Here is a 13733-nt window from a genome sequence, read left to right as displayed (position 1 = left end):
GGGCTGGTGAACAGGTGCAGCGAGACTGTCACCGGGGATTCATCAAGTGCGCAGAGGAAGATGAAGCGAGTCCACATGCGGAGCTGGAGAACAGTTCAGCCACGAAAACAACCTCGTTCAGCCACGAGGAAGAAAGAACAGTACATGTCATTTTCGGAAAATCTGGTGTAAGTATCTAAAATCTCAGATTTTGCTAAGGGTGCAATTACTTGTATTGCAAAAAAATAATATTCATACTTCTGAGTTCATTTTTAAACAATGATATTTCCACTACAATGAGAACATTCAGTGCATAAAAATTTTACTGAATTTCCTGGTTTTGAGAGTATTGTTATGTAAAACAGCACTTTTGGGAGTATCTGGGTGATGACTGGACAAAAAAGCCCACCTCTCTGTGCAATTTCAATTTTTAAAAACTTTTTATGGGTCTGTAATTATTTTAAAATAGAAAGTTAAACATGTATGTACATTTGCGTATGTAGCATATTAGTATGTAGTATAATTGGCATCAGTATACAGTATATGTGTTGTGTGCGTGAGTGCGCACACACACAGTGTATCACACATACACCTTACAGTGTGTTCAGGATCACATCTGCCAGTGAAACAAGCTCAGCATCATCGCACACTCATTTGAGAAGGTGACTGATCTATCTTTGCCGTGCCCTGGTCATTTATCAAATACCGTGTTCGATCTAGAAACTGCAATGCCCAAACCCCATGGTAGCTGATGGCTTCAATCATTTAATCTTTCACCAAGGGGGCATCAGCAGCAGAAAATAAACTCATTTTTAAAATCATGCTTTCTTGTCTCCTGACCTAGAAAAGGAGGAAAGATGTCAAAAGCAAGTAGCAAACAGGAAAGAAAAAAGGAGCAAAAAAATCTGCTTTGGGATATCAGCCCAGAGTCCAATTATCTATTTTTTTCTGTTACGTTTAGCACCTGAACTGAATGATTATGTCATTCTAATTTTAGTTCTCGTGAGAATGAATTCATTTGTCCAGTTTTGGTCACTTAAACAGGAAAGAAGGAAGTAGTGACAGAAGTGGAAGGAAGTGATTAAGGAGTTGAACAGATTGGACCAGATAATTGGACAGAAAGCGGATCTGCTTATTCTTCTCATTCAAGGATTCCTCAGCTCCCAGCTCGGTGCCACGCAGCATTTGAGGGCACACATGGACAGACAGACCCGCCCTCCCAGGTCTCCCCTTCCGAGCAGTAGAAAGTGGGGCCAACAGCCAAGGGGCTGTGCTCTGTGTCATCGGGTAGCAAGTGCTGGGGTAAAGAAAGGTCTCGAGGAAAAGTGAAGGCAAATTTTAATTCTTGGGATGACATTGTAACAAGAGGGAGGTAGAGTTATAACTGTCATAAACGTAATAAATTAGAACAAAGAATGTAAATGTTCCTCCTAGTGATGTGTCAGTGAAAGGAAACTGGATTGCTGTATCATTTTCACTTAAATTCTAGTTCAAGTTAGTCAGTTTCTCCCCATGATTCCTCTACTGGAAGTGCGTGGATTTTCACACTTGTTCTGTATGGCAGTGGCCACAAAAATGTTCATGTCCTTTGACCCCTTAACACAGTGATTCTTAAACTTAGGGGATCTAACGCCCTCTTTTTTATAAAAATATTTCGTGACATCCCCTTCATTATCTTGAAATGATATAACTTATCTAGAGGCATAATTTTAAGGATTCCAGACAGTACTTAAAAAAAACAAAAGGAATGTATAATAAACCTAACAACATCACAAGATCTATCCATGCCACCCCTATACATGGAATCAGTGTGGCAGCCTCTGATACAGACTGAAACCTAGAGTCATGGACCAGTCACAGTGGGAACGTCACACCAGCCTGCGCGTCACTGGCCTAGAATGAGTCCTGTGGCCACCTCTGACTTCAAGGGCATGGGGAGTGGCCTCCTCCCATCGGCCTGGGGTGAGGAGAACCTGAGAGCTTTGGTGTAACTGAGGGAGCCTCTGCGCTGACCGTCTGCTGCTTGTGCTTGACCATGTGGCATCCGACAGGACACTGGATGTGACACTGTCCTGTGAGTTGCACACCCAGCTCTGCCCGCCGCTGCCAGTAAAGCTTCCCCGGGCACATGGGCCTCAGGGAGTTCCTGGCATCCCTCGTAGAGGCAGGGCGCCTTTGTGCAAACCTCTCCTTCGATTCATGGATTTATCCTTAGGTAGTAAGCAGAAGAGGGCAGGGCCCTTTGTCTGAATGTATCAACATCAAGGTTATTAGTGACACAATAAAACTGGAAACAACCTAAATATCTAACTAAATAGAAAGGTTTCATTACCTATGGTTTTTTCCAAACAAAAGATATTATATAGCCATTAAACAGAGAGAATCTGAAACAGCAGTGTGAACCAAAAATGCCATGCTGATCAAAAGCATTATACATTTTATAGCATCTCTATACAAAACATGAAATAAAAGAAACCAAGAGAGAAATATTCGCAAGTTGGTTTTGTAGGGGAATAAATCGGCCATTTGTTGCTGTGTAGTAAATGGCCCCCAAATTTAGTTGTTTAATACAACATGCGGTTGTTAGCTCGTGGTTCCGTGGTCAGTCGTTTGAGCTGGGTCGCCCATTGACATCCTCACTGGTTTCGCCTGGGCCCCTCCCACCACAGCAGGTGGCTGGAGGCGCGCGGGCAGGTTGGCCCGAGGTGGGGTCTCTGACGTGTCTAGAAGCTGTTGCCATCAGCTGGGCCTAGCTCCACCTCAAGCCAGCCACAGACATCTTTGACAAACCTGGAAAATCAGGCAGTATTTTCGGCCCAAATCCTAACTTTGAAGTCAATGAGGGGGGAGATTGACGGAGATGGTTTTAGATTTATATTTTAATGCTTTCCTCCCAAGGCCCAATCAGCCATAGACTATCAGTGGCAAAAGGAGAAAACAGACTGAACGTCTGTCTGGTCCAGAGACAGATATTTGGTTTTATCTGAAGTGTCGGCTGAAATAAGTGGTACTGGTGTCAGCACCAAAGGCTGGTGTCTTAAGGAGGAGAGGGCGCTGCACGTTGTTTGCTTATTTGCCACTTTGGGAGGGATGGAGAGTGGATGGTGATCACCACTCACTTCCTGTGGGTGAGAGGGGGCCCCTCATCCTTCCAGGGCCCTTAATGTTTAGTCCCTTTCAAGGAGTTTCCTAGAAGCAACTAGAACTCATCTTGCTGCAGCATGTGAAGACACTGGCATTTTTTTACATATTTGACAAATGACGGACAAATGATAAACTGCGCATAGGCTGTGGTACGGGAACCGCTAGCTCAGTGCACCAAGCGGTGTGAAGAAGGGCGGACTGTCAGCCTGCTCCACAGCTGGGCTGGGTCTCCAGGGGGAGGAGCTCAGACCCAGGCACGACTGCTTGGGCTGTCGCCATTCCTCCCCCTCAGCAGCTTGTTCTTGAGCCTGAGAGCACAGAGCCTTGTCATGGTGCAGCTCACTCATTTGAAAGGTTTAATATTAGATATATGTACAAAAATACACGAATATTTGAGATTAACACTCGCACACCCACTCCCCAACTTAAGAACTGTAACCATGCTCATTCTGTTCTTTCTGCTTGTGTTCCTTCTTTCTTGACTGTTCACTGTTCCAAGCACTTTACAGGTTTGAATTATAAAAACCACATGAGGTAGGCCATTAGTTTCCTTTCCCAGGTGAGGAAACTGAGGGTCAGAGGTTAAGTAAGTTGCCCAAGGTGGCATGCTAATGAGTGGTGGAGCTAGGATTTGAACCCACATAGTCTGGCTTCAGTATCCATGCTTTTGGCTGCCTTTATGGATATTTTAGTATTGACTTTAAACTTGATGAATAAGGCATCATGTACGTGGTATTCTGTGGCTTCCTGTTGTCACTCAGTATTTGTTTCTAAGATTCACCCACGCTAGTATGTGTAACCGGAGAGCCGTTCTCTTGCTCATTCCATCCCACCATGCGTGTACACCGCAATTTACTTAGCGTTCTCATCTCAGTACCAGTGGGCAGTCGGGCTGTGTGTCTGATACTTTACATAAAACTCTTATGAAAAATCTTGTATATGTTTTCAGGGGAAATGTGTGCAAGTGTCTACAGAGCTTTCATATTTAGTTGCTGTGACAGAGAGAAAGAAATACATTCTACATCACACCGACACCCACATATCCATCGAGCACCCCCACCCAACAGACACATTTCATGAAACGATGCTTATCTTATTGTTCATAATTCTGTCTGATATTTTTTAATTTCTAAAAACTTTTATCTCAGTCTTTTAAACTGATTTCATGACTCATCAAGGATTTGCAACCTGTGGTTTGGAAACACCCCTCAGCAATATATGTTGCTGAGGAGTCGAAGGACTGTGCTGTGGGCAGTGCCAGTGTTCAGCTTCGCCAGGCAGCGCCCAACTGTTTTTAACGTGATGGTACAATTTATGCCTTGTCAGCAGCATCTAGTCTGTGAAACGTGTCCTCACCAACACTCGGCATTATTGGACTTCATTTTGTCGGTACAGCATAGGAGAAAGACCTCTCACTGATTTATTGCCGTTAAAGTTGAACAAGCTTCTGCATGTTTATTGCCATTTGCATTTCTTCTAATGTGAAACGCCTGCTCATATGTTCATCAGTTTTCCTTTTTTTATTTTTAGGACTTCTTTGATCTCTGTGTTTATAGATGCTACAGTTATATTCTCCAAGTTTGTGGCTTCTCTTATATTTTCTTTATATTTTCTATCGTGATTAACATAAATTCTTACATTATAATTGAATTTATCTTTTAAAATTCACATTTTCTGCACCTTGTCTACTTTTAGACCATGAAATATATATTAAAGTTTGAGAGTTTATCCTTTCAGTTGGATTCTTGACTCCTTTAGACATTTTTGTCTGTGGTGTGAGGAAGGGATCTGTTTCATTTTTCCTCCCTTGGGGACTGCCCGCTGTCCTGGCAGCACTTCCTGAGTTGGCTGCCCGTCCCCAGGCTCTGCATGGCCTCTCTGGGCTTGAGTGAATTCCATATGTGGGAGAGCATCTGGGCTATTTTGTTCCTAGTGTGTGTGCGCATCTTTAGTCCAACAATACACTGTTACAGTTACACTAGGTTTATAATAGTAATTTATTATATAACATATGATATATTACTGTATCTGAAATATAACTCAGAATTATATTGGCTATTCTGGGTCTTTTGCACTTTTATATAAGTTTTGAAATCAGTTTGACAAACCCAAGTTTCTTTAAAAAAAACTCTTGCTGATGGACACAAAAGGACAAATATTGTATGATTGCACTTATATCAGATATCTAGAGTGGTCAGATTCATACAGACAGGGAGTAGACGGGGCCCTGGCTGGTGTGGCTCAGTGGGTGGGCATGGTCCCAGAAACCAAACAGTCACTGGTTTGAGTCCTGGTCGGGGCACACGCCTGGGATGCAGGCCAGGTCCCCTCTTGGGGGCACTCGAAGGAAATTGATCGATGTTTCTCTCCCTCCCTCCCCCTCCCTCTAAAAATAAATAAATAAAATCTTTTTTTAATATATTTTATTGATTATACCATTACAGTTGTTCTATTCCCCCCCTTCATTCCCCTCCACCCGCACCCTCCCTCCCCCACCATTCTCCCCCCCTTAGTTTATAACCACGTGTCTCAAGTTCTTTAGATTCTATATTTCCCCTACTATTCTTGCCCTCCCCCCTATCTATTTTCTACCTACTGTCTATGCTATTTTCTGTACCTTCTCCCCCCTTCTCCTCCTCCCACTCCCCTGTTGCTAACCCTCCATGTGTTCTTCATTTCTATGGTTCCACTCCTGATCTAGCTGTCCTCTTGGTTTGCTTTTGTTTTAGGTGTGGTTGTTAATAACTGTGTGTTTGCTGTCCTTTCACTGTTCATATTTTTCATCTTCTTTTTCTTATATAAGTCCCTTTAGCATTTCATATAATAAGGGCTTGGTGATGATGAACTCCTTGAACTTGACCTTATCTGAGAAGCACTTTATCTGTCCTTCCATTCTAAATGAAAGTTTTGCTGGATAAAGCAATCTTGGCTGTAGGTCTTTGGATTTCATGACTTGGAATACTTCTTTCCAGCCCCTTCTTGCCTGTAAGGTCTCTTTTGAGAAATCCGCTGACAGTCTGATGGGTACTCCTTTGTAGGTGACTGTCCCCTTATCCCTTGCTGCTTCTAGGATTCTCTCCTTCATTTTGGTCTTGGCTAATGTAATTATGATGTGCCTTGGTGTGTTCCTTCTTGGGTCCAACTTCTTTGGCACTCTCTGAGCTTCCTGGATTTCCTGGAAGTCTATTTCCTTTGCCAGACTGGGGAAGTTCTCCTTTATTATTTGTTCAAATAAGTTTTCCACTCGTGGCTGTTTCTTTCCCCCTTCTGGTACCCCTATAATCCGGATGTTGGAATGTTTAAAGATGTCCTGGAGGTTCCTAAGCCTCTCCTCATTTTTTTGAATTCTCATTTCTTCATTCCTTTCTGGTGGGATGTTTTGTTCTTCCTTCTGGTCCATTCCATTGATTTGAGTCCCAGTTTCCTTTCCATCACTATTGGTTTCCTGTGCATTTCCCTTTATTTCAATTAGTTTAGCCTTCATATGTTCCTCTAATTTGTGACTATGTTCCTCTAATTTGTGACTATAATCTACCAGTTCTGTGAGCATCCTGATAAATAGTGTTTTGAATTGTGCTTCTGAGAGGCTGGCAATCTGTTGGTCGCTTAGAGTTATTGGCTCTGGGACTTTGAGTTCTTGCACCATCTTTTGGGCTGTTCATGCCTGTTCCATAGCAGGATCAGAGCTCTAAAGTGTTCACCAGAGCAGGGCACCTCAGTCAATGGGTTGTGACGCTATATGTGGGGGCGGGGTCAAAGAGGGACTATGGCATCCTGTCTGCCACCTGCCGCCACTGCGGCCCTCACTGGTGCCTCAGTTGCTGCCATCACCGGGCCCACGCGTTTCGTCCCACTGCACGCGAGTGTGCCACCACCGTCAGCCCTCGCCCCCTGGGGCCTGCGTGGTCTGTCTCACTGTGCACGAATGTGCGACCTCGGTCAGTCTGCCCCACACCCCAACTGGTTCCGGGCTGCCTCCGCGCCTGGGTCGGGGACCTGTCCTCCCCGACCCTGCTCGCTGCTGGCTCCGCCCCTCTTACCGTCCCCGTTGAACGGTTAGATGTAGTCGGACTTCCGTATAATTCAATTTTCTGTCCTTTGGTTGTGTCTTTGTTTCTCCAAACCTTTGTTGTATTCAAACTTGGTTGTGGGAGAAGGCACAGTATTTCCACCTATGCCTCCATCTTGGCGGAAGTACCAATAAATAAAATCTTTTAAGAGAGAGAGAGAGAGGGAAAGTAGATGGTGGTTACCAGGGCCTGGGAGAGGCAGGAATGAAGAGTTAGTGCTTGATGGGGTTGGAGTTTCAGTTTGAGAGGATGGGAAGTTGTGGAGATGGTGGAGGTGATGCAACAACGTGCTACGGCCACTGAACTGCACACTGAAAATGGTTAAAATGGTACATTTTGCCATAATTTTAAAAAAATCTGTTGGAGTTTTCTTTGAAAGTATATTAAATCTATAGATTTTCATAAAATTAACATATTTATAAAATGATCTTCCTCAAAGATTTTAATTTCATGTCTTCCAGAGTTTCATAATATTCTTCATATGTAGTACAACCTTTCCTAGAATTGTTACTAGGTAATTTAAAAAGATATGTTTAGGAGGGAGGGAAGATGGCGGCGGAGTAGGACAAAGGATTTTGCTTCTCTCCACGCACCGGAGAAGGACCTGGCTGATCTGTGGAAGAGTACAGCAGATGCCAAACTGGGACCCAGCATATAAGAAGGCAGGACTCCAGAGAGTGTAGCGGACACTGAATGACCAGAGGTTGAGGAGAGGAGATGACCGCAGATCAACAAGGTACGAGAGAGCAGTGCAGAGGCGGTGGCGGGCCCCCTGACAGGCCGAGCCAGGGCCCTGGCCGGCCAACCAGGTCTCTGAGAGCCGAGGGTGGGCAACACCGTCTCTGGGAGAGAACTGGTCACCGGCACCACCCCCGTCTGGCAGGGCACAGATTGGAAAACACCATAAGAGATCAGTCTGCCAGTAGTGGCAGAGAGAGGAGTGAGCATTCAGAAGCAAACCAGAAAGCTCCGATAACCCGTGGAGTCAGGTTGCTGGCTTGGGAGAACTGAGAGTTGCCAGAGCATTTCCTGCTTCAAGGGGCCCGTGCCTGCCCTCGAGCAGTCTCGGGGAGTCTCGGGCTGCTGGCAGGGCCTCCAGAAGTGGGTCAGTTGTGAACTCCATCCCTACTCAGCGGGCACAGACCAGCTCCATCCATGCTCGCCCAGCAGCGAGGCGGCACAGACCAACTGCATCCCTGCTCAGCTGGCACAGACTAGGAGGCACTGTGAGTCAAGCATTGATCTTCGGCTTGACCGGCTGCAAGTCGCGCGCACCTTTCCGGCCCCGAGTGGCCCGAGCCTTCGCTGGCGCCTGCTCCTTCAACCATGCGCGCCTTCAGGGCCCCCGGTTTCGTCAACCACCGGTCGCGCGCACCTTCCCGCCCCCCCCTCCCCCCCCAGCGATCCCACGCCGTCGCCGGCGCCTGCTCCTTAAACCTTGCGTGCCTTCCCGGCCCCGGCTCCATAAGCCGCCGGTCCTGTGCGCCTTCCCGCCCCCGAGGGGCCCCGAGCACGCCGTCTACTTGGGGAACAGCCAGTCGCCCATGCTTTTCCGGTGGGACGGGGTCTGCGCCAACCTTCGGCTTGGGGAATTGAGAGTCGCCCAGGTGATCCCTATGGCGCAGGACCTGCACCAGCTGGCGAACAATCTCGGGGAGTCTCCAGCTGCTGGCTGGGCCCCTGGAAGTGAGCCAGTCGCCAGCTTCACCCATACTCAGCGGGCGCAGACAGGGAAACACAGGGAGTCAGGCTGTTGCTGTTGGTTTGGGAGAATTGTGAGTTGCCCTGTGTATTCAGCCACAACACAGGGAAAGGTCCACACCCAAGCCTATGAGAACAAGAAAGCCTGGCTGGGAGTGCGCACCCTCCGGTCAGACCAGGGCTGGGAAGCCTGGGAGAAAATTCGCTCTCAGTAGGGCGCGGGTAAGAGGCGCCAGTCTGGATCTTGGGGGGTACTGGCAAGACCAGTTGAGTGTACCAAGATGCGAGAAGAGCCACAATAACAGCCCCTCAGGCTGCTGCAGTTAGTGAGACCAGAAGGTTTGACTCGCTGGACACCAACCGGAGGAGTAGTGGGAGCAGAGAAGACAAAGATACCTACAGGAGACTGCACCACTGAATTCCACAGGTATCCTCCATGGAAGTTCACGCCATAAACTCAGGGTACCAGAACAGATCAATCTAAGAAGCTGAGGCCAACGAGAAGAGCAGCACAAACAATGGGGAGACAAAGAAACAATCCCCAAATGAAAGAAAAGGAGGAAGCCACAGAAAGAATGTTAGATGAAATAGAGGCCAGTCAACTATCAGATGTGGAATTCAAAGCACTGGTTATCAGGAAATTCAAAGAGCTTACAACGAACTACCAGAAACTACAGGGGAGCTACAATGAACTCTCCACAAATTATACCAGCATGAAAAAGGAAATAGAAGCCATCAGCAAAGGCCAAGAGGAAATGAAAAATACAATTTCTGAATTGAAGAACACAGTAGAAGGTATGAAGAGTAGGATTGATGAGGCGGAGGACCGCATAAGCGAGCTCGAAGACAAGGTGGAAAGAATCTCCCAGACAGACGAGGTAATGGAAAAGAGAATCAGAAAAAATGAGGAGAGTCTAAGAGAAATACAAGACAATATGAAACGTAATAATATCCGAATAATAGGAATACCAGAAGGGGAAGAAGAAGAACAAGGGATAGAAAACCTACTTGAAAGAGTAATAACAGAAAATTTTCCTAAGATGAGGGGAGAGAAAGTCACACGAATCCAGGAATCGCAGAGAGTCCCAGGCAGGTGGAACCCAAAGAGGCCTACTGCAAGACACATCATCATTAAAATGGCAAAACTCCAGGACAAAGAGAGAATCCTAAAGGCAGCAAGGGAGAAAAAGGAAGTAACATACAAGGGGGTCCCAATAAGGTTGGCTAATGACTTCTCAACGGAAACATTCCAAGCAAGAAAAGAATGGCAGGAAATATTCCAAGTAATGAGAAACAGAGGCCTACAACCGAGACTGCTTTATCCAGCAAGGCTCTCAATCAAGATAGAAGGCCAAATAAAGAGCTTCCAAGACAAAAGAAGTCTAAAAGAATACGCCTCCACAAAACCTGCTCTACAAGAATTACTAAAAGGGCTGCTTTAAGGAAAGGAAGGAAAAGAGAGAGACAGAGAGGAACACAGGTACATAAATGGCAATGAATAAGTACCTTTCGATAATAACTTTAAACGTAAATGGATTAAATGCACCAATTAAGAGACATAGAATAGCTGAATGGATAAGAAAGCATGACCCACACATATGCTGCCTACAAGAGACTCACCTGAGGACAAAAGACCACCACAGACTGAAAGTGAAAGGATGGAAACAAATTTTCCAAGCAAATGGACATGAAAAAAAAGCCGGGGTAGCAATCCTCATATCAGACAAAATAGACTTCAAAAAAAAGGCTATAAAGAGAGACCCAGAAGGTCACTTCATAATACTCAAGGGAAGAATCCACCAAGAAGACATTAACATCATAAATATATATGCACCCAACACAGGAGCACCCAAATATATAAAGAAAATCCTAGAGGACCTCAAGAAAGATATTGACAGCAACACAATTATAGTAGGGGATTTTAACACCCCACTGTCAAAAATGGACAGATCTTCCAAACAAAATATCAACAAAGATATAGCAGCATTAAACGACACTCTAGAAGAAATGGACCTAATTGATATATATAGAGCCATCCATCCCAAAGAAACTAAATACACTTTCTTTTCAAACGCACATGGAACATTTTCAAAGATAGATCACATGATAGGACACAAAACCAGTCTCAACAACTTCAGGAAAATAGAAATCATACCAAGCATCTTCTCTGATCACAAGGGACTGAAATTGGAAACCAACCCCACAGGAAAAAACCCAAAACACCCAAAATCATGGAGACTGAATGGTAGGCTATTGAACAATGAATGGGTCAAGATTGAAATTAGGGAGGAAATCAAAAAACTCCTTGAAACAAATGAAAATGAACTCACCACAACCCAAAATTTATGGGACACAGTGAAGGCAGTCCTGAGAGGGAAGTTCATAGCGATACAGGCTCACCTAAAGAGGATAGAAACATTTCAAACAAACAACCTAACCCAACGCCTGCAAGAACTCGAGGAACAACAACAAAGACAGCCCAGAGCAAGTAGAAGGAAGGAAATAACCAAGATCAAAGCAGAATTAAATGACATAGAGACTAAAAGCACAATTCTAAAGATCAATGAATCCAGGAGTTGGTTTTTTGAAAAGATAAACAAAATAGACAAACCTTTAAGTAGGCTCATTAAGAAAAGAAGAGAGAGGACACAAATAAACACAATCAGAAATGAAAGAGGAGAGATTACAACTGATACCACAGAAATAGAAAGGATTGTAAGAAATTACTATGCGGAACTGTATGCCAAGAAATTTGAAAACCTGGGTGAAATGGACAAATTTCTAGAAAAATATAATCTTCCAAAACTCAATGAAAAAGAAGCAGAAAACCTGAACAGGCCAATAACAGCAAATGAAATTGAAGAAGTAATCAAAAAACTCCCATCACACAAAAGCCCTGGGCCAGATGGTTTCACAGGAGAATTCTACAAAGCTTTTAAGGAAGAGCTAACCCCTATTCTTCACAGACTATTCCAAAAAATCCAAAAGGAGGGAAAACTCCCCAACTCTTTCTATGAAGCCAGCATCACCCTAATCCCAAAGCCAGATAGAGACACAACAAAGAAAGAAAATTACAGACCAATATCACTGATGAACATAGATGCTAAAATCCTCAACAAAATATTGGCAAATCGCATCCAACAATATATCAAAAAGATCATACACCACGACCAAGTGGGATTCATCCCGGGGATGCAAGGATGGTTCAATATACGCAAATCAATAAATGTAATACACGAAATAAACAAAAGCAAAGACAAAAACCACATGGTCATATCAATAGATGCGGAAAAAGCTTTTGATAAGGTACAACACCCATTTATGATAAAGGTACTCAGCAAGGTGGGAATAGAGGGAACATTCCTCAATATAATAAAGGCCATATATGAAAGACCTACAGCCAACATCATACTCAATGGGCAAAAACTAAAAGCTTTTCCACTAAGATCAGGTACAAGACAAGGTTGCCCACTTTCACCACTTCTATTCAATATAGTATTAGAAGTTCTAGCTGCAGCGATCAGACAAGAAAAGGAAATAAAAGGCATCCAAATCGGAAAGGAGGAAACAAAACTGGCATTGTTTGCAGATGACATGATAGTGTACATGGAAAACCCTATAGCCTCTACCAAAAAACTGCTGGAACTAATAAATGAATTTGGCATAACAGCGGGATACAAAGTTAATATCCAGAAATCAAAGGCATTTTTGTATACCAACAATGAAGCAGCAGAAGCAGAAATCAGGAAAAAAATCCCATTCGATATAGCAAAAAGAAAAATAAAATATCTGGGAATAAACCTAACCAAGGAGGTAAAAGACCTGTATGCAGAAAACTACACAACACTGAAGAAAGAAATCAAGGAAGACACAAATAAATGGAAACATATACCGTGTTCATGGATTGGAAGAATTAACATCATCAAAATGTCCATACTACCCAAAGCAATTTACAGATTCAATGCAATACCTATTAAAGTACCAATGGCGTATTTCACAGACATAGAACAAACACTTCAAAAATTTATATGGAACCAGAAAAGACCCCGAATAGCTGCTGCAATTTTGAGAAAGAAGAACAAAGTAGGAGGGATCACAATACCTGATATCAAACTGTATTACAAGGCCACTGTAATCAAAACAGCCTGGTACTGGCACAAAAACAGGCACATAGACCAATGGAATAGAACAGAGAGCCCAGAAATAAACCCAACTCTCTACAGTCAATTAATATTCGACAAAGGGGGCAATAACATAAAATGGAGTAAAGACAGCCTTTTCAACAAATGGTGTTGGGAGAACTGGACAGCTACATGCAAAAAAATGAAACTTGAGCACCAACTTACACCATACACCAAAATAAATTCAAGGTGGATAAAAGACTTAAATATAAGCCGTGAAACCATTAAAGCCCTAGAGGAGAGCATTGGCAAGAAAATCTCAGATATTCCACGCAGCAATATTTTTACTGATACGTCCCCTAGAGCAAGGGACATAAAGGAAAGAATAAACAAATGGGATCTCATCAAAATTAAAAGCTTCTGCATGGCTAAGGAAAACAGTATCAAGATACAAAGAGAAGCAACAGCTTGGGAAAACATATTTGCCAATGATACCTCAGATAAGGGTTTAATCTCCAAAATATACAAAGAACTCATTCGGCTCCACTCAAAGAAGACAAGCAACCCAATTAAAAAATGGGCAAAGGACTTGAACAGACATTTCTCCAAGGAGGACATACAGAGGATCCAGAGACACATGAAAAGATGCTCGATATCGCTAGCTATCAGAGAGATGCAAATTAAAACCACAATGAGATACCACTTAACACCAGTCAGA

At 43.9% G+C, this 13733-nt stretch overlaps 1 protein-coding gene across 1 annotated transcript in view; it reads left to right on the top strand.

The window, feature by feature from the left end:
- The window catches only part of ACOXL (acyl-CoA oxidase like), a 263368-nt gene that overhangs the window by 177140 nt on the left and 72495 nt on the right, over positions 1-13733 (top strand). Inside the window, 1 exon segment of the mRNA XM_037056729.1 lies at positions 8595-8879. Coding sequence (XP_036912624.1) covers positions 8595-8879 — 285 coding nt within the window.

This window comes from Sturnira hondurensis, unplaced genomic scaffold, assembly GCF_014824575.4.
Source record: "Sturnira hondurensis isolate 20B ecotype Veracruz unplaced genomic scaffold, ASM1482457v3 Scaffold0009178, whole genome shotgun sequence".
Classification (NCBI taxonomy): Eukaryota; Metazoa; Chordata; class Mammalia; order Chiroptera; family Phyllostomidae; genus Sturnira; species Sturnira hondurensis.
This window is presented reverse-complemented; position numbering and strand designations above follow the sequence as displayed.